The sequence below is a fragment of the Rutidosis leptorrhynchoides genome, chromosome 9, assembly GCF_046630445.1.
Source record: "Rutidosis leptorrhynchoides isolate AG116_Rl617_1_P2 chromosome 9, CSIRO_AGI_Rlap_v1, whole genome shotgun sequence".
Taxonomy (NCBI): Eukaryota; Viridiplantae; Streptophyta; class Magnoliopsida; order Asterales; family Asteraceae; genus Rutidosis; species Rutidosis leptorrhynchoides.
The window spans coordinates 27,671,616-27,691,466 of NC_092341.1; the positions used below are offsets into that span (position 1 = coordinate 27,671,616).

The 19,851-nt window shown below is 31.9% G+C and overlaps 1 protein-coding gene and 1 long non-coding RNA gene across 3 annotated transcripts; one reads left to right on the forward strand and one right to left on the reverse strand.

Moving 5' to 3' along the window:
• Window positions 1–4,369: 4,369 nt before the first annotated feature.
• On the reverse strand, window positions 4,370–5,959 carry LOC139867863 (F-box/LRR-repeat protein At5g02910-like). Its single transcript, XM_071856211.1, has one exon. It carries the CDS (start codon window positions 5,957–5,959, stop codon window positions 4,370–4,372), a length of 1,590 nt encoding a protein of 529 aa, XP_071712312.1.
• A 2,923-nt stretch (window positions 5,960–8,882) lies between these two features.
• On the forward strand, window positions 8,883–12,630 carry LOC139866530 (uncharacterized). 2 transcript variants are annotated; one of them, XR_011765487.1, is made up of 5 exons: window positions 8,883–9,083; window positions 9,878–10,031; window positions 10,318–12,102; window positions 12,187–12,240; window positions 12,378–12,628. It is a non-coding gene; the product is annotated as an uncharacterized lncRNA (long non-coding RNA). The 2 variants fall into 2 exon arrangements; XR_011765486.1 differs by having other exon boundaries at window positions 9,878–12,102; window positions 12,378–12,630.
• Window positions 12,631–19,851: the final 7,221 nt, after the last annotated feature.

Below are 19,851 nucleotides of genomic sequence, written 5' to 3' on the forward strand. Positions count from 1 at the left end.
TTGGTCCAACCAATGTAGAATCACATGGAGGTTCTCGTTATTATGTCACCTTCATTGACGACTCCACACGAAAGGTATGGGTTTACTTTCTTAAAGCTAAATCCGATGTATTTAATACTTTTGTGAAGTGGAAAGCTATGGTAGAAAATGAAACCAACTTGAAAGTCAAGTGCTTGAAGTCGGATAATGGAGGAGAATATGGTAGTCTTGAGTTTAAAGACCATTGTGCAAAGCTCGGTATTAGAATGTTGAAAACAGTACCGGAAACATCGCAACACAATAGGGTCGCCGAACGTATGAATCGTATGTTAAATGAAAGGGCTAAGAGTATGAGACTACATGCCGGTTTGCCTAAGATGTTTTTGGGCAGATGCGGTTAATACGGCGGCTTATTTGATAAATAGAGTACCCTCAACACCGTTGGGTTTTCGAATTCCCGAGGAAGAATGGCAAGGTAAGAATGTGAGTTATGGTCACCTTAGGATCTTTGGGTGTAATGCATATGTGAAGACCAAAGATGCGGATAGAGACAAGCTTGAAGCTAATTCAAAGAAGTGTATTTTCATAGGCTACGGGTCGGATGAAATGGGCTATCGTTGTTGGGAAAACGAGGCTAGAAAAGTAATTCGTTCGCGAGATGTTACTTTTGATGAAGATTCGGTCTATGGAAAACCGGAAACGGGGAGTCCTAAACCGAGTCAAGTTACTTTTGACGATGTTTCTATTGATGATCTTGCAGGTTCTAGTGGGAGTTTGAGAAACAATGAATTGCCAAATGATGGTGAGGCGTCAGAAAATGCTAATGATGGGGATGGTTCGAAAAGCGGTGATGATTCCGAACATAGTGCGAGTTCTAGTGATGAGGAGGATACAAATGAAACCGGTCCAACCATTCCGATTACTCCTACACCAAGACGCTCGACTAGAGTGCCCAAACCTAATCCTAGGTATTACCCATCAGCAAACTACTTGCTCTATACCGAGAATGGTGAACCCAAAAGTTACTTTGAGGCAAGGAAGACAAAAGAATCCATACAATGGGAGCTTGCCATGAAAGAAGAGATGGGATCACTTGAGAAGAACAAGACTTGGTCACTAGTGAAGTTACCTCATGATAAAAGGGCATTGCAAAGCAAATGGGTGTATAGAATTAAGAATGAGTTAGATGGAAAGAGAAGGTACAAGGCTCGTTTGGTAGTCAAAGGCTTTCAACAAATGGAAGGGGTTGACTACAAAGAGATATTTTCACCGGTAGTTAAAATGACTACTATCCATTTGGTACTTTCTATGGTTGCAACCGAAGACTTACATCTTGAGCAACTAGATGTAAAAACTGCATTCTTACATGGTGATCTTGTTGAAGAGATCTACATGAGGCAACCCGAGGGCTTTGAGGTAAAGGGTAAAGAGAAGTGGGTTTGTAAGCTAAAGAAAAGTTTGTATGGATTGAAACAAGCACCTCGGCAATAGTACTTGAAGTTTGACGAGTTTATGAAGAAGATTGGTTTCTTAAGATGTGAATCGGATCACTGTTGCTACTTGAAGAAATTCAAATCTTCTTACATAATCTTATTGTTGTATGTTGATGACATGTTGCTTGCAGGTTCTAACATGTCCGAAATTAACAAGTTGAAGGGATTACTTTCCCGAGAATTCAAGATGAAAGATCTTGGTGGTGCTAAGCAAATACTTGGCATGAGTATTGTGCGTGATCGTGTGAAGGGTACTCTATACTTGTCTCAATCTAAATATATTGAGAAAGTAGTAGAGAGGTTCAACATGAAAGATTCAAAGGCTCGTTCTATGCCTTTGGGAAGCACCTTAAAACTGTCGAAAAGTCAATCACCAAAGACGGAAAGAGACAAGAAAGATATGGAAAAGGTTCCATATGCATCGGCCATGGGTAGTATTATATATGACATGGTTTGTACAAGACCCGATATTGCTCAAGCAGTGGGAGTTGTAAGTCGTTATATGTCTAATCCGGGGAAAGAGCATTGGGAAGCGGTCAAATGGTTGCTTCGTTATTTGAAAGGTACTTCTAATATGGGATTGTGTTTCTCTAAAAACAATCTCATACTTAGAGGCTATGCGGATGCTAATTTGGGTGGATGTGATGATTCGGGGAAAAGCACTACGGGTTATGTTTTCACAATGGGGAAGACGGCGATTAGTTGGTTATCTCGATTGCAAAAGAGTGTTGCTTTGTCAACCACCGAAGCCGAATACTTGGCTATTGCGGAAGCTTCTAAAGAGCTAGTGTGGTTGAAGAACTTCTTAGGTAAGTTGGGTAAAAGACAAGACTATTGCGTCTTGTATTGTGATAATCAAAGTGCGGTTCATCTTGGAAAGAATCCGGTGTTTCATAGTCGTACGAAACACATCAAGATAAGGTATCATTTTATTCGACAACATATAAATGATGGCACTTTATTCTTGGAGAAAATCCTTGGTACAAAGAATCCTGCAAATATGTTTACTAAGGTGGTCACGACGGAGAAATTTAGGTTTTGCATTACCTCAATTGGTCTTCTCACGAATTGATGAGAGAAGACCCCAGCTAGAGATTTGAATGGTGTTACAAGTTTAACAAGTAGTATTGAAGACCTTTTATTGAAAGTCTACTCATCCGAAGTATGTGTTGAGCGTGCGTGTTCCAAATGGTATTTGGCGGTAATCGAAGGTGGTTTAATGTTCTAGGTTAATTCATTGATATAATTGGAGTTTGTTCAAAGTCTCCAAGTGGGAGATTTGTTGGAGTATGGAGTCATTAAACAAACAAGAAAACTGAATCTGGGCTGTGATGTGGCGCATCATAGGTGGATGCGGCGCATCTATGCAAGCAAAATGGTTCGGAGGTTTTGGATGCGGCGTTTCAAGCTGATATGGCGCATCAAAGGGCAGAGATGCGGCGCATCTCCTTCAGATGCGGCGCATCTGATGCCAGTTCTTGAATCTGCATTCGTGGAAAGCAAAGGGATGCGGCGCATTCCTTGGTGATGCGGCTCATTCCTTGGTGATGCGGCGCATTCCTTGGTGATGCGGCGCATCGCCTGCCTGTCAGGAAGTTGTCAACTTGCACACTTGACATTCGAACATGCTTAGCCTACCTTTCACTTTTGGTGCAAAGTTGGATACTTTACACCTAAAATTAGGGCTGTGATCATGCCAATACAAGGTGTAAAGCATGGCTAGTTGGTTCTAAGTTGATGATTACTAGTACACTTGAAGATCAAGTTGAAGTTTGGTTGTTCTTGTACTCCTATATATAGAACTCATTGTATGCAATTGTAACACACCACATACAAATAATCAGAAAATAAACACTCTCTAGTTGGTCCGTGGACTAAAGCAATCACAACGATTGCATATAACCACGTTATATCTTGTGTCGATTTATTTTTTTCGCATTTATTATCTTTTGTTCATTAAGTGGGTTTGAGTGATCTTGATAGTATCACTACTCGGCTAGTAATCTTGCAGAATTACTAGCGTTGTTTGGGTCCTTATATGCTAACATCAAATAATAAATAGATCAATGTGCATACAACATGGTATGAAAATTACCTACTGACTTGCGCACATTGAACCCTTCAATGCAACGAAAACATATTTGCATTGATTCAAAAAGTTTTATTTGAAGCATGGCAGAAAACCAATGTAAAGCTAAAAGTGCCTGGATGACAATTGACAAATACCCATCAAAGCACTAAAAATAATACTCTGTACTACTTAAAAACAGGTTTTGTAATATTATACTTATATCAGTAGTTAATATTTCATATAAACCCAATCTTAGTTTACTTAGCTGCTTATAGCTTATGTGAATTTTAGTTAAGGTTGCTTCTAATCACATTACTGATCACAGGTAGAATGAAACTTGCTGTGGCATGCATTATTAATCACAGGTAGAACGAAACTTTAACTTACAAAGACACAAAGCACCACAAACATTTTTATTATACAACAAATTCTTTGAATTAAATAATAAATTTGGGGATCAAATAATCAAAGATCTAATCTAATTAGGTCCAGTTTTGTACATCTAAAATGTGACTAAGAATGATATGTTCAACGACGCACCTTTTCCTACATTTGGGTCTCCATGTATATATTATCGGCATTCATGTACTTGTAACAACATAAGAACAGGAAAACTTTAGAAATACTACTTATATCAAAAGAATCGTTCAGTCATATAAAATTTCAATTTCGATAACTAATAAAACAGCATAAAATAAAACTTCAATTAAGTATGTAGGTAACATGAAATGTAAATCAACGTAACCCCCATTAGGTAAAAGGAAATCAAACAAACATTAAATCAAACAAAACAATTGCATGAAATATGAGCTGAGCACGCATGTTTTTAGAGAGAGCCCCAGTTTAGTTTCAACTCAAGATCATGGTACCTAATTACTGGACTAGTGTCAGTTAGACCTTCCCACTTATTGTTACGTGGATTTTTAAGCTCGATGTGTTTCAAACCTAACGTTTTCCTTTTCATCAGTTCACTTAATAAGCTACTATAACTATTGCATACATTAGTTGTTATGTAATTGGGATGGCAAATTCTAAACAGTGCATCAAAATATGAAGGGTGCACCCGGCCTTCGCCTGAAAAGATATCAAACGATAGTTTGTGCACGTTTGTAGCCGGAAATGGGAACCGTGTTTCGAGATCATCAATATCCATGTCCAGTACATCATCCTCATGAGAAAAATCAAATCTTATTCCAATGTCAAACTCGCTTGATAAATTGAGAAATTCCCTCATCTTATTAAGACAATGATTATCCGTGGGCTTCCCTAATTCGAGACGACCAAGCTGAATTTTTCCCGGAGTAGTATGATTTTGAAACGATAGATTAGGAATTGTGGGGCTTTTGTAAAACAAATGAATTAATTTAGGAGCAGAAACTTGTAAGTCGTCGATCTGCCTGTCTTTAAGCAACATTAGGGACAGTTTTTTCAACGACGCACTTGTAATATCCAACCTTTTCGGACTCCAGTGACAAAATCTAAGATCCAAACTCTCGAGAAAAGGTAATTTCGATTTGATGTTATCAGCAAATGCAACATCTATCATGACATCGAATAATCTCAACTCGACCACTCTACTTAATGAATCAAAATTGAATGACCTTGGAATGGGTAAAGAAAAGTACTTCAAATTTTGAAGGTTAGGGACATCATCAACTTCCAATATTTTATATCTTTTTATTGATGCTGCTAATTTAAACTTTTGAAGATAACGCAGATTTTTTATCTTGATCTTCGTAAAGCCAGTACAGTGTATAAGGCGTATCTTCTCAAGTAATGTACAAGTAGAGAATAAGTTATTAAGTACCTCATCACTTATCTTCACTTTGTACAGCTTGAGTACTCTCAATGACACACAGTTGATCACAGGATTCTGAGTCACACAAACACTATCATGACGCTTCGAGTATGTACTCTCAATTTCAAGTCTCTGTAGATTTTCTCTGGAAAATATCTCATCTGTAAGTATAAAATTGCGTCTTATAGAGTTATAAATTTTGAGGGAAAGCTCTTTAAGACATCTTTGGGTAGCTACGGTTCGTATACACTTATTAGCAAGAGAAGATGACTCTTGATCTTCGATTGTTATTCCAAGATCAATACTTTTAATTGGCACGTTGTCTTCATTATACCTTGAGAGAGTTTGCTCAATAAAGTGCATAATTTCTTGATGTTCATAATCATCAAACCTAAGGGTAGGGATGGTATACCAAGCTTGTTTCCATAACTTTGACAACACACAAGTTCGAGTCGCTTCTTTTATGGACAACAAAGATTGTATGTGGTGAACCAAATCGACAACATCTTCTAAACATGGCCCGCTTCTCTTCACCTCCTCCATCTCCAAAGATTGTATGCCGTGAACCAAATCTGAAACATCTTCTAATCGGGGTTCGGTCCTCTTCATCTCATCCATCTCCGGGTACCTAATTATAGTAATACTATGTGGTACATCATCATCATCAATATATAATAATTGTACTCGTATTATATGTAGTAATAGAAATAAAGAACATATGCATTTAATATTTACTAATAAAAGTTAAAATTATAAATTAACTAATTTTATTGTTTCATTAACTAGTTTTATGAGCCCGTGCGTTGCACGAAAACGTAAAAACTAAAGAAATTATCAATTATATATGAAACAATCGTTTAATGAGCCCGTGATTTGAGGATATGTTATACATTCTTGCGATTGATCTATAGTTTTATTTGCTCGTGCGTTGCACGAAAACGTGAAAGCTAAAGAAATTATCAATTATAAGAAACAATCATTTTATGAGCCAGTGATTTGAGAATTTGTTATATATTATTGCGAATGATTTAGATTTATTGAAGGAGACGTATTAGGTTAGTTGAGAATATTGATATTGATAAGTATAACATGATACATAAAAGTCATAAAACAACAAATTTAGCAAAACATGATGATGTTTGATTTTTGGTTTCTCGTGTTTTTTTTTTTTTTTTTTTTTAGAAATCAATCACTTTAATCAAAACTAAATTGTAGCATATAAGTTAAATAAACATACTAATTAAGTTATATTTACATAATAATACTAATCTTGATGCAAATTTTTACTCGAGAGATCATTTAAAGATTTACCAAATAATTATTTAATTATGTAGTAATAATAAATATAAACTACTTAATCAAATGATGTTTAAATTTTTTGATAACCGAGTACATTTTATCATATTTTATATTTTGTATTAATTAAATGGTCATTAGATTATATATAAAATCATATTTCTAACATGGATAATAATATGGCCGGGTGGTGGTAGCTACAGAAACAAAAGGAAATATATTACCCCGAGTTGAAAATACTACGGAATAATAGATACTGAGTTATATTTTCGTGTTATTAATAACACAATTATTTTCATAATAAATTAAAACTAAAATAAGATTGTTAAAAAAAATATGATAAGTTTACACTATAGAAAAATATGATAAGTTTATTCTAGAGAAAAATATGGTTAGTTTATTATAGAGAAAAATATGGTAAGATTATTCTAGAGAAATATACGGTGTAAAGAAAATATGGCAAGTTTATTTTAGAGAAAATTATGGTGATTACATGTGGCATAATTAAATGAGGTAATTACATGTAGCATAACTGAATCTGGTAGTAACATGTAAGATTTATTGCACGCGCTTTATATATGTATAGATAACTACTGATTATTCAACATAATAACTTTTAGTTTAATAAAACGGTGACTTTACTATTAAAATTGTTAAATGATCACAAGTGTACAATAATGCGAATCAACTTCTTAAGATTACAGAAAGAGTAAAGAAAACAACTAATGACTTGACCAAACCCATCCGACCCATTGACTCAAATTATAAAAAAAGACCCACTTGACCGCGGACAAGTTTGAACCCAAACCTATTTAACCCACACCCTACCCCCACCCGTTTTGCCAGGCCTACAAACAACTATCATAGCTAAAGAATTCTCAAATGATTACAATTATATACAGTCCTTTGTTATACGTCCATCACGTTAAAGTTTTACCTTAAAATCGATCACTCAAAAACCGCTATATAGACTAGAGGCTTTTAGCTTTAACCACAACTAATCAATCAATTATCCAAAAAAAAAAAAAAATACAAATTTAGTTCCGACTTAAATTTTAAGTAAAAATTACCTTCTTTTTTTAATGGCAAAAAATTTATCAACAAACCTACCCTCTAGAAAGGTTCTAGAGAGGCTGAACAAAACTTAAAATAAATTAATCAAAAAAACGAACTTAACTAGCGTGATCAATTATAAGAGCACTAGGAGTTGTTCATTGTTAAATCTCAGTGTTAACACTGGGATTTAACACTGAGGCCAAAATAGGGAAAATCGTTCAGTGTGTTAAATCATTATTTAAATACTTTTAATATTATTAAAACAGAAAAACAAAGAAAGAAAAGAAAAGAAAAAAAACAGAAACACGGCGTTGAGGTGATAACGGTGGAGCATAATAAGTACATATAATGCTTAATTTTTTCTCAAATAACGGAGTATCATAATTTATCTATCTATCTATATCTATAAAATAAAATTAAAATTAAAATTCTGATACATAACAAAGTATAAATTAAGAACAGCGAGAAATAGTTACCCAAAATCCTTGACGAAGTAATAAAGAAGACGCAGAATTACACACAAGTATGAGACAAAGACGTATATATAAGAAGAAGGGAAGGGACGCAGGGTTTTGTAATTGCATGTTGGGCTTCTTATTAGATTTTGAAGGGGTATTTTCTAACATATATTAGCCCAAAAACTAAATCATAATTAGTTGGTAATAAATATACGGAGTAATAAAGAGATTGTACATATGTGGATCACCGAATATTATTTTGATTTTAGTCAACTAATACTAATATTATTGGCAAGGTAAAAAATTACCATATAAAACAGTCAGTAATTGAAGAAATTCAACAAGGTTTTATTATAAAAAAAAAATTAATAATAATAATAATAATAATATAATAATAATAATAATAATAATCTCTTTATATTATAATAACAAAACTAATAATAGATCATATAAATTTTAAACCACTAATCCTAGCCTTCTATTATGATTAACATCCACAATCTACACCATCCAAATTTTCTAATCAACATTATGAACTCATAATCACACCCACACCCTGAATAGTTGTTTGTTGTCTAAAATACTTTTTTAAAATTGACCGGAATAATACTAAAAAAAAATTGGGGTTATCATGTATTAACCTATTTCCCTACCAAGCATACACAAATTAAAACCTCTCTTTCCTCTCATTCCAAAAAAAAAAAAAAAAAAAAAAAAAAAAAAAAAAAAAAATGATCGGCATGCAAATTGGGGTTGTAGAGAATTGTTTTCTTCTTCATACCCTTTGATTTTGTTAAAACAATTGGAGATTTAGATTTCATTGTATCAAAACATTTCAAAATAACCCTAATTTTAACTTATCGATTCAAATGTGTCATCATCTCAACAAACGGTTCATCGATCAACAGACGGTTAATCGATTCCATATTCAGGTACTGTTAACTTCATCTATAGATTATCCTTAACATTTTAGTTTTCGGTTATATGATTAAACTGTGCAATTAATCATGTTTTTATCATTACGAATTCAGTCATTTAACTTTTGTATTATTTGATTACATTGCTTATCATCAATAAACCTTATTGAAATAAGTTTGTGGTTACGAATTTATTCATTTTACTTGGGTTATTTGATTAAATTGCTTATCTTGAATTAACCATATTGAACTAAGTTTTTTATTATTTGATTAAATTGTTTATTATGATTATTTTATTTTAGGATAATATATAGGATTATAAAAATTATTTAAATGATATGCCGGTGTTTAGGTTTTATATTATTTAATTTGAAAGAATATTATTTAAGATCGAGGATAATTCGATTTTAGGATAATAATATTTTAGGATAATGTATTTCAAAGAATCGTTCTTAGAGTATATAAACATAAACAATATTGATATATATACAATAATAAAGGGATGAATTTAGTTTTAAAATATATTTTAAAAATTTTGTTATTCATATGCCGGTGAGCTAAATTCAATTTTAGGATAATTTACAATAATTTAGGATAATATTTTGCACAATAAAAAGGGATAAATTTTAGTTTCAAACTCAAATTTAAAACCAAAATAAACCCATATATTATCTAAAAATAAATCGATATCCTAAGTTTAGCATCACATTATTTAAAGGATTCAACTTTCGACATTTTCTTATTCACATTCATATAAACATTCATTCAAAAGCAATCACTAATCCTCTAATTAATGGCTAATCTCGAAGGAATCACTCCACTTAACCAAGTTACCAAGGAAAACGAAGGCTTTAAGATCAGAGTGAAGGTGCACTTCGTATGGAAAAAGTTCTCCAAATTCAATGCATCCAAACCAACTTCCCTTGAGGTGGTTTTGGTCGATCACAAGTATATTTTAACACAGTAAGTGTTTTATTAGAAACTGTTGTATTATTAATTATTGTCACAGGAATATACACATTAACTGTTATATTAAAAACTGTTTTACTGACATTTGTATTATAAATTATTGTCAATATCACAGCAATATAACAATGTTTTTCTATAAAGTGGTTTACACTTGGATCCGAGTGTTTAGGAATCATACTTACAACTTTACTACACATTTTGGTTCAAAATGCATTCACAATAACTTGACGCAGCCTATAATGATAACTTGACGCAGCCTAAGTGTGTTGTATTTTTAAAGTTTTTTATGTAGTGAATGGTTGGATCAAACATTAATTTTGGATTTCAAGTTCCTGGAAAGAGGAAAACTGCTGTAAATACAAACCTTACTCTTTCGGCATGGATGTAAATTTTGAGGTTTGTAAATACATGGTCTGGTTTTATAGACAGAATGTTTACTATTAGTTGTCCAATACCTGACAAAATGGGCGGGTCAATTAGTGTCAAGTTTATGTAATCTATATAATCAAGCCGGGCAAAATGGGTCAAGTAGGGTCTAATATGGGACAAGTAATTTATACAATCAGGCACCTAAATCATAACAATCAAAAAACTATAATAAAGATAGGTATGCAGTTAAGAGTAACCAAAAATACTGGAAAAACAATAAAAAAAAAAAAAAAAAAAAAAAAAAACCTAACATACTGGAAAAGTATAATTCATGTACTTAAGCTATTTAGTATATTTGTAGATGAATAATACATTCACCATTTGTATTCATAACTGTTGGAAGCTTTGACGAGCCCAACACACCCACTATAGAGGATCTAGACTATACTAGACTCACTACACCAACACTTTGACGTTGATTAGCCTTTAATTTTATAAATCCTTAGTGCACAATAATACTTAGGCGACAATGTCGACCATATATCGTTCAGGCGGTATAACCGACCATATATCACTTAGGCGGCAGAGCCGACCATATAATAAGAACAACACAAGTACACTAAGAACTTAAACACAAACTAAGGCTTAACCGGGAAACTTAACAAAGAACACTTTTATTAATACAAAATACAATTATAATATTACTTACTTACAAGCTTTTCTTCTCTACTCACACTCTTCTCACTTCTTACTTCTTCTCTACTTCTCAACTCACTCTTTTCACAACTTCCTCACAACTCTCACAACTTACTTCACACTCTACAAATGAAATCCTCACCCCTATTTATACTACTCCATGGAAGTTTCTAGAAATTAGATATTTCCATGGATATATATAAATATCTAGATATTTTTATACATATAAATATCTAGATATTTCTTACACACATAAATATCTAGATTTTTCTTTACATTTTAATTTCTAGATTTTTATCTCATATTCTAATATCTAGATATTTTCTTATACATATTAATATCTAGATATTTTACCCATATACATTTACTAATTCCATATTATTCTAAATTTGCATTGTATTTTAACAATAACTGCATGAAATCATAAAAATAAAAAAACTATAATAAAGATAGGTATGCAGTTAAGGGTAACCAACAATACTGGAAAAAAAAGAAAAAGAAAGAAAAAACAAAATACTGGAAAAGTTTGATACATGTAGTTAACCTATTTACTAGATTTAGTGTTTTTTCCAGTTAACCTACTTACTAATTTTGGATTCACCATTTGTATTCTCAATAATGATGGTAATGTTGGCTTGGTTTTCAAAATAGTGAAGATGTGTTTCAAGATTTAGGTACAAATTCTGCATAACTTGGGTCAACTTGCATTGAAGCACCTCTATTTCATTCAAAATCCATGAATCTAATGTTCTTTAAATAATATGATAATATGATAATGTTAGTGTTAATGGAATTGACCTACATCACATATATTTCTCCTTTTGATGATTTTTAATTATTTATCGCATTTCTATCCTTATTGAATAATTTTCTGTTCAACGGAGAAATTGTGGGGGTAGGGTTTTGTGCGCAAATCATATTTGTTACACTCAGTCCTGGTGTATACGGTACTTGCCGCTAACAAACTGTTGATTGAGCTAGCTTGCATATGCCACCCCTGGTATGGTTTGTTTATTGTTATGTTTTTGTGAGATAAATTTAGATGTTAACAATGTACAACTAATGATATTATTATGTGTTGTAGCAACACAACAATCATAGATCATTAGCTGGTGCACCTTGGTTTAGCTGCAAGAAGGTATCTTTATTAATCATTTGATGATATACTATGTGTGTGAGTAGTGAAGTGTAATATTGAGATTAAGCTTCTATTTTTTAATAGGGTAAAGTACCATTCTGAAATGAAAACTGTAATGAAATAAATTATTTTTGTAGGTTATATATATCAACATTAGTGGAAGAAGCAGAGGTTTTGGGTTTGTTAGTATTTCATCAGTTGAAGAAGTTGAGGTAGCTGCTCAAAAATACAATAGCTATGTAAGTGTCTCCTATAATTATAGGTTTTTTTTATTGTTAATGAAGAATGAAGATTCAAGTTATGTGTTTTTTCAAAAGATAAAAGGTTGTATTTTTTGGATTGTTGAATGATATATGGTTATTGCAGTATTTTTTCTAAGTTGTATGGTAATATACAAAATACTGAATGAAGTATGTAGCGTAGATGTTTATATATCACGCTAGACTATTTAAAATGTGTGGCACGTCATATATGGTTGTTCATGCACTATTTTGTTATATTTAGTGAAATTTTTGCATAGCGTTCAGTTTGTGATCGTTGATGAGAAGGCGATCAAATTTGCCTTCACAATCGTACATGCACATTATTGATGATCGAGTGCTTTGACTTTGAAGTTTAGATCTCACGTTTCGTTTACTAATACTGAAACGTCCATCAATACATTAGTAATTTTAATATTGTTTTTCTTTCTAAGCAGTCAAAAGTATTATATAAAATTATGTTTATGGGACAAAAAAATTTGATTTAAGAAACGAGTTAAGAAAAAGTTCATGGCTCTCAACTTGAGAGAATAATTTCCTGAATGTAGGACGCGGCTTAATAGCCCTTTGAGTGTTGAAAAAGTTTTATACAAGCTACGAAATTCGCAAAGAAACTAGTGGGTTTTGTTTAGATCATCGACAGGGTGTTCCATTGCTGCGAGCTGGTTGCATATGCCTTTGAATTTCTGGCCATATTAAAAAACTGAGGAGTTACCTTTTGTAAGTTCACGAAGGGATCACGCAACATGTGCATACGATCAACAGAGTCATGACTGTAATGAGTTTATAATAATAATAATAATAATAATAATAATAATAACAATAATAATAATAATAATAATAATAAACGTAGCCTTACGGTTACGTTTAAGTATACTAAAAACAATTTAATTCCATATTTATCTCAACTCTGTCATTAATAATATTACTAATACTAAAATTATATAAGGATAATCGATAGTAAAAAAATATTTATATTATACCATGTAATTAATTCAACAAAGTTTATAAAGTCGTTCCTATATGTGTGTATAATTGATCAGCAAATTACATACTAACGTTCTGAGTATGATCACCCATGCGATAATGTAATGTTATTAGATTATTGTAGTATTCAGTTTGCTTGTGTAGTGTACTGAATAGGACTTATAGCTTGCTTTCAATATAAATGTACTTCATAAACTTATACAGCAAGCAAAATGTGTAATTTCATTTGAATATTTCTTTTGTGGGTCACACTTGATTGATGTAAATAGACCATAATCATATTGGATCTTCTATACCTCTTGTGAAGAGAGTTGGAGACAGGGACCAATATATATGAAGAATGAAAGAGTAATTGAGATGGCAACTTTTACCCATTTACTTTCATGCCAATTGAGTTATGTTTACTGTCTAACGGGTCAAATGGGTAAGACAAAAATATTTAGTAAAGAATTGAACGGGACTAAAGTCATTAACTCACAATGACTCATATCGAAACCTAGATAAGCTTGATTTCATGACCACTGCAAAGATATTCTTCACCACTCCATCTAAACAGAAGAAATTCGGGTACGCATTTTATCAAACACTTGGCGTGCAATCGCATATATTAACACTAACTATGTTCAAGTATAATTTCCTTTTATTTGTGTGTGTGCTATAGTCGTTCGTATATGTATGTACAATTATAAATCAATTTAGTACGGTTTCGAGTTTGATCACCATTACGATAATGTAATGTCATTAGATTATACTCAGTTTACTTTTACATTGTACTGGATAGGACTTATAGCTTGTTTTCATTATCAATGTACTCTTGATAAACTTAAATAACAAACAAAATGAGTAGTATCTATATATCATATGTTTATTGATCCAGTTTAGATTAGTGTAAGCAGTTCGCTAAGTACGTAAAATGGTTAATGTAATCATATCACACTACAAATTACAGGTAGAATGAAACCTGTTGTTGCACGCATTACTAATCAAAGGTAAAATGAAACGCCAGTTTTTTTTTTTTTTTTTGAAAAGCAACAATTTTATTAACTTACTCGCAAAGATTACAACTCAATGATACAACTCGAACAATATGCTAACTAACAAGACGTAAGCTAACATATACAAATTACACGAATAATTACAAAACAATAGATTGAGGATTATGTAGTCAAGAATGCCAATCGATATGCTTTGTCTTGCTTCTTTTTGCAACCCATTCGAAGGATTTAATTTGTATCTCACATAATGCAACCGGGGGATTCCAACATTTTTTATTGAAGACCGTTTGATTTCGATTCCACCATATGAGATAACAACAAATCCAAAGCACCCCTTGCCAAATTTTGTAACCCGAATCCGACATTGACACATTTGAACTACCTTGAAGAATCTCACATACACTAGCCGAAGAGAGCAAGTTTACATCCCACCATTTGAAGACCTTTTCCCAAATCTCGAACACGTTTTTACAAAAGAGCAAGGTGTGGTCAACCGATTCCACCCCGTCGTCACAAAGTGGGCAACGGACGGAATGGAGATCGATCCCACGTTTGTCGAGCTCTATTAGAGTTGGAATACGTTTTTTCCTCGCTCTCCATATGAAGATTTCTACCTTTTTCGGAACCAAGTTATTTCTCAATGTTTCAACCATGTTAGGACCAACAATTAAACTTTTTGAGTCTAATAAAAAAGAGTCTTTTTGTTGTAAAAAGCCCATTGTTCGAGCCTTCCCAACGCCAAGAATCGCTTTTTTCCGGAACAAGTTGACAATCACGAAGCTGATCAGCTAATGCCGAGAGCTCAGCTTCTGTTCGACGACTAGGAGCACGCACCCATTCCCAATTTCCATCCCACGTTGAACCGTTCCTATAACGACCCTCATTTTTCCATTCTATACTTTTCCTTATTAAATGCCCAATAATATAATAAAACTTAACAATTAAACTTTAATTAACGGTTGTTAAGTATTAAGAATTATAAATTATATTAATTAACTTTATACATTAATTGGCAAGTTAATAACAGACGGAAATAATAAGTTAATTAATTTTCGTGAACAAAAGGTAATAAATTAAAATTTAAAGTATATAACTTAATTAATCTTAAAACAAGTTTAGGGATTATTTAAGCTAATTTAAAGTGCAAGGACTAAAACGAAAAATCTCAAAACTCCTCCCTTGATAATGCCTAGCAGAAAAAATATGAAATGTCTAAAATACCCCTCCCAATTTTCGGCTCCCATGACCCCTATTACTTCCTCTCCAAGTCCAACTTGTTCCCTAAGTAAACCTAACCCTAACCCTAATTTTAGAATTTTCCTAGCACTCCTATAAATAGAGGCCTAAGCTAAACCTTTTCTTTGTACCAAATCTCATTCACAAATCTCTCTCCCAAATCTCTCTCCCCACTCTCTTGTTTTCGGCCAAACAAACCGAAACCATCACCACCACCATCGAAATCCACCACCACCACCTTCAAGTTCTTCAAGTGATCTTCAAGTCGTTCTTCGCGTTCTTCAAAGTTCTTCATAGATCTTCAAAGGTGTTCATCAATCTTCAAGGTTTTGATCTTCATCTTCAAAGTGTTTCATCTTTTCTTTGTTAATCATCTTCGAATCTTCAAGGTATAACATAAACCCAAAAACTTATTTACATAATCTTTGATCTTTGTTTTAAATTCATGTTCATGATACAATCTTGATTAATTCATAAACATATACATTATATACATGTACACACATAGATTTATATATACATGAAAAAGAAAAAAAAAATTAATATGTATGTATGTGTATCGACCGAAAAAAAGGGGGAGAAGGAGTGTTTGATCTTTAAACCCTAGATAAATGTTAGAAGATTGGTTTGTGTTTAATTAAGGAAACAAAATAAATACATATATACATATACATATACATATTCGATATATATATATATATATATATATATATATATATATATATATATATATATATATATATATATATATATATATATATATATATATATATATATATATATATATATAGGGTAGCATTCCCATGAGAATGTTCTCACATATATATAAAATGAGAACATGGGCATATAAGTAATTTGCGCATCCTATCTTTTAGGCTTTCAATACTCAACATTTTTCTAGTAAAAATAAAAGTGATCGTCCGTAGATTTATTCTGTTAAAAACTCCCTAATTCTTTGTGTATCTCATTCATTATAAACAAAAACATTACGACTATTTTATGAAGAAAGAGGATGATCGAGTCTGGCATCCATGCTCAAGTAATATATTGACAATAAAGATACGTCGACCTCTATTCTTTACAAAACAAATCATCATTGAATATTCACAGTTATAACTTGTTCAACAAAATCAATTCAAACTTTGTATATTATAATCCAAATAAAAGAACCTATAACCTCAAAATCAAAATCAGATGGTTCTCCTATGAAAGTAGTGAACTTCTGAGTTTAAACGTGAACCTGGATGCATCCGAGAATTCAAGCGATTTACGTGAATGCACTGAGAGTTTGAACGATACACGTGGATGCTTTCGAGGAAATGAACAATTAAATCGATCGAACATGGGAAAGTTTGCAACTACAAATAATTGCATCCGAGTTATGAATGCGTGAGAACATCAACTAAATTCTTTGCAACATATGAATGCACTAAAAATGGATATTTCAGTTGCAGACAATTCATAAACATGATAGATAACATATTAGTACGATCATAACATATTATTCATTTTAGTGATAGATAACAATATTCCTTAAAAGAAGTTCTCGATTGATGTAAAACACGTTTGCAAATGATTAAACCCATGTAAAAGATGACTAGAATAATTTGTTAGAGAAGTTCTCGTTATTTAATGTCATCATCCTTAATAATTATTAAGAAAACATAAATTCGAGACAGATAAATTTTGCTAGCGTTAAATGAAAACGATAGGAATAACCGAAATATTAGGGGAGTAGTTAATAGGATTTAATAGTTAAGTTACCACTTTACCCTTTTTAATTATATTTAATCTTAAAATGGCCCCTAATATTTATAACCATTGATCTAATAAATGGATGGTACAGATCTGTTCTCACAAAAGTTAAAAATGAGAATGTTCTCATATGAATGCTTTTCTATATATATATATATATATATATATATATATATATATATATATATATATATATATATATATATATATATATATATATATATATATATATGTATATATATATATGTATATATATATATGTATATATATATATATATATATGTATATATATATATATATATATATATATATATATATAACCATGTAAAAAAATATTTTTATATACATACATATATATATATATATACGGTTTATATATATGAAAAAAATAATAATACTATATATATATATATACATATACACGATATATATATATATATATATATATATATATATATATATATATATATATATATATATATATATATATATATATATATATATATATATATATATATATATATTAAAACCCTAATTAAACCTAACCCTAATTATTAAAACCCTAATTTATTAAAACCCTAATATTACCTAAATCCTAATACATTAATTAAACCCTAATCATTTATTACTAAACCCTAATATTAAATATTACTTTAATTAACTAAAACCCTAGTACTATTATATAATACTAACACCTATACACTTATAATAGTACTAACACATATAATATACTATTTTTTATATTATATTACAAGGTTACCATAGTCATTCACGATAACGTGTGATTACTCGAACGTCAACGCTACTTAAGGCCTAGGGTGATCCTTGGTACCACTATGGGATGCTTGTGGATTACGAATGCCAAACTTAGATTTTGGTCAAGAAATCCTGGGCCAACCGGTAACAATTGGTCATTCTGGTGACTCGGTGGTGGAATAGATGTTTGAGTATGGTGCACAATGTCAAACCCGACTATAGTAATCATACACCTAGTTATTTTCACACTTAATAGGTGGTAGACTTATTAAGAACAACTCACTAGTGTTCAACACTAACTTTCTAAAAGTGAAAACTTACTAGGAATGGAAACTTAGTAAAACGAACTATAACACTTTCATACTTAACTTAAACTTGGGCAAAACACTTAACTACTCTTAAATATCATTAGGTTGACTTTCTGCTCATCCATCCAAACTTTCTATTTCGAGGAATAACTCTCTCTCCTACTTACTAAGGTGAACTCATAGACCCACTCTTTATTGCATGCAACTTATTTAACTTTTTGGGGTGAGACACATGCTGCTTTTACTATTTACAATTTAGACACAAGTACCAACTGTTAAACTATGCTATACCCGGCTATGTCTGACTAAGTCCCTACAGTGATATTTTTAATTGCTCGTTAAATGCATTCTTAATTATTGGGGGTAGGCCTATCGGGAGTAACGTCCCAGATACATTTGACCAAGTCATTGTATTACTTAATAATGAAATTAAACCGACAAGTATAGACACAACTTGTCATTGGGGAAAACTTTGAACGTTTAGTCTAAATATCACGAATTTGCATAACTTTTTGATCCCTGCGAGATCAACTTTATAAACTAAATCTTGTGGTCTAAAACAACGGTCAAACTTATTTGTTAAACCTATGAACTTCACTCAACCTTTTAGGTTGACACTTTAGCATGTTTGTCTCAGGTGCCGATTGATCAAGCTTATTTACTTACTGCTTATGTGATGCTACTTGGACTTAGGATCAAGAGATATCGCATTTATTATTCTTGCATTTAAAACAATTACTTTATTGTAATTCCCAATATTGTAACGACATTCATTTTCCGCTGCGTACTCAATAAAGTTTATCTTTATCATTTAGTATTTTTCTCGTATATTATAATATGTTGGTTTATTTGATATTAATGTCACATTCACCCAGGCCCTAATTGGGGGTGTGATAGATTGGTATCAGAGCATAACCAGGCTGTTATAGAGAACCAGAATTGCATCTTTATGTGTGCCTTATTTGCTAGCTAGGGTGACTTAGCAATCTAGAAAACTATAACCTTTCCTGCCTTAGACTTAAAGCACTTAGGATTGCCTTATAATCTTAACAATCATGCTTTAATAAACTTGACTTAAAGATTCTAATCAAAGTCTCCTTCCTAATGTTAGGATGTCAAGCTCAAGCGTTAATCAACCAAATAAAATGAATCTCTTCAAATCTTCTGAAGAAATGGCTCGCTTTCAACCTACCAACGAAGTAGGTGTTGGACACTCTTCAACTTCGAGACGAGTCCAAAGCCCACCTTATGGTCTTGGTGGTCCTCCCTCACCAAACTATAGTCCGAATACTTTACCTAAGTCTCCCGACTACT

Coding starts and splice junctions, on each gene's coding strand:
- LOC139867863 (XM_071856211.1), bottom strand. CDS start 5,959: ATGGATGAGATGAAGAGGACCGAACCCCGATTAGAAGATGTTTCAGAT.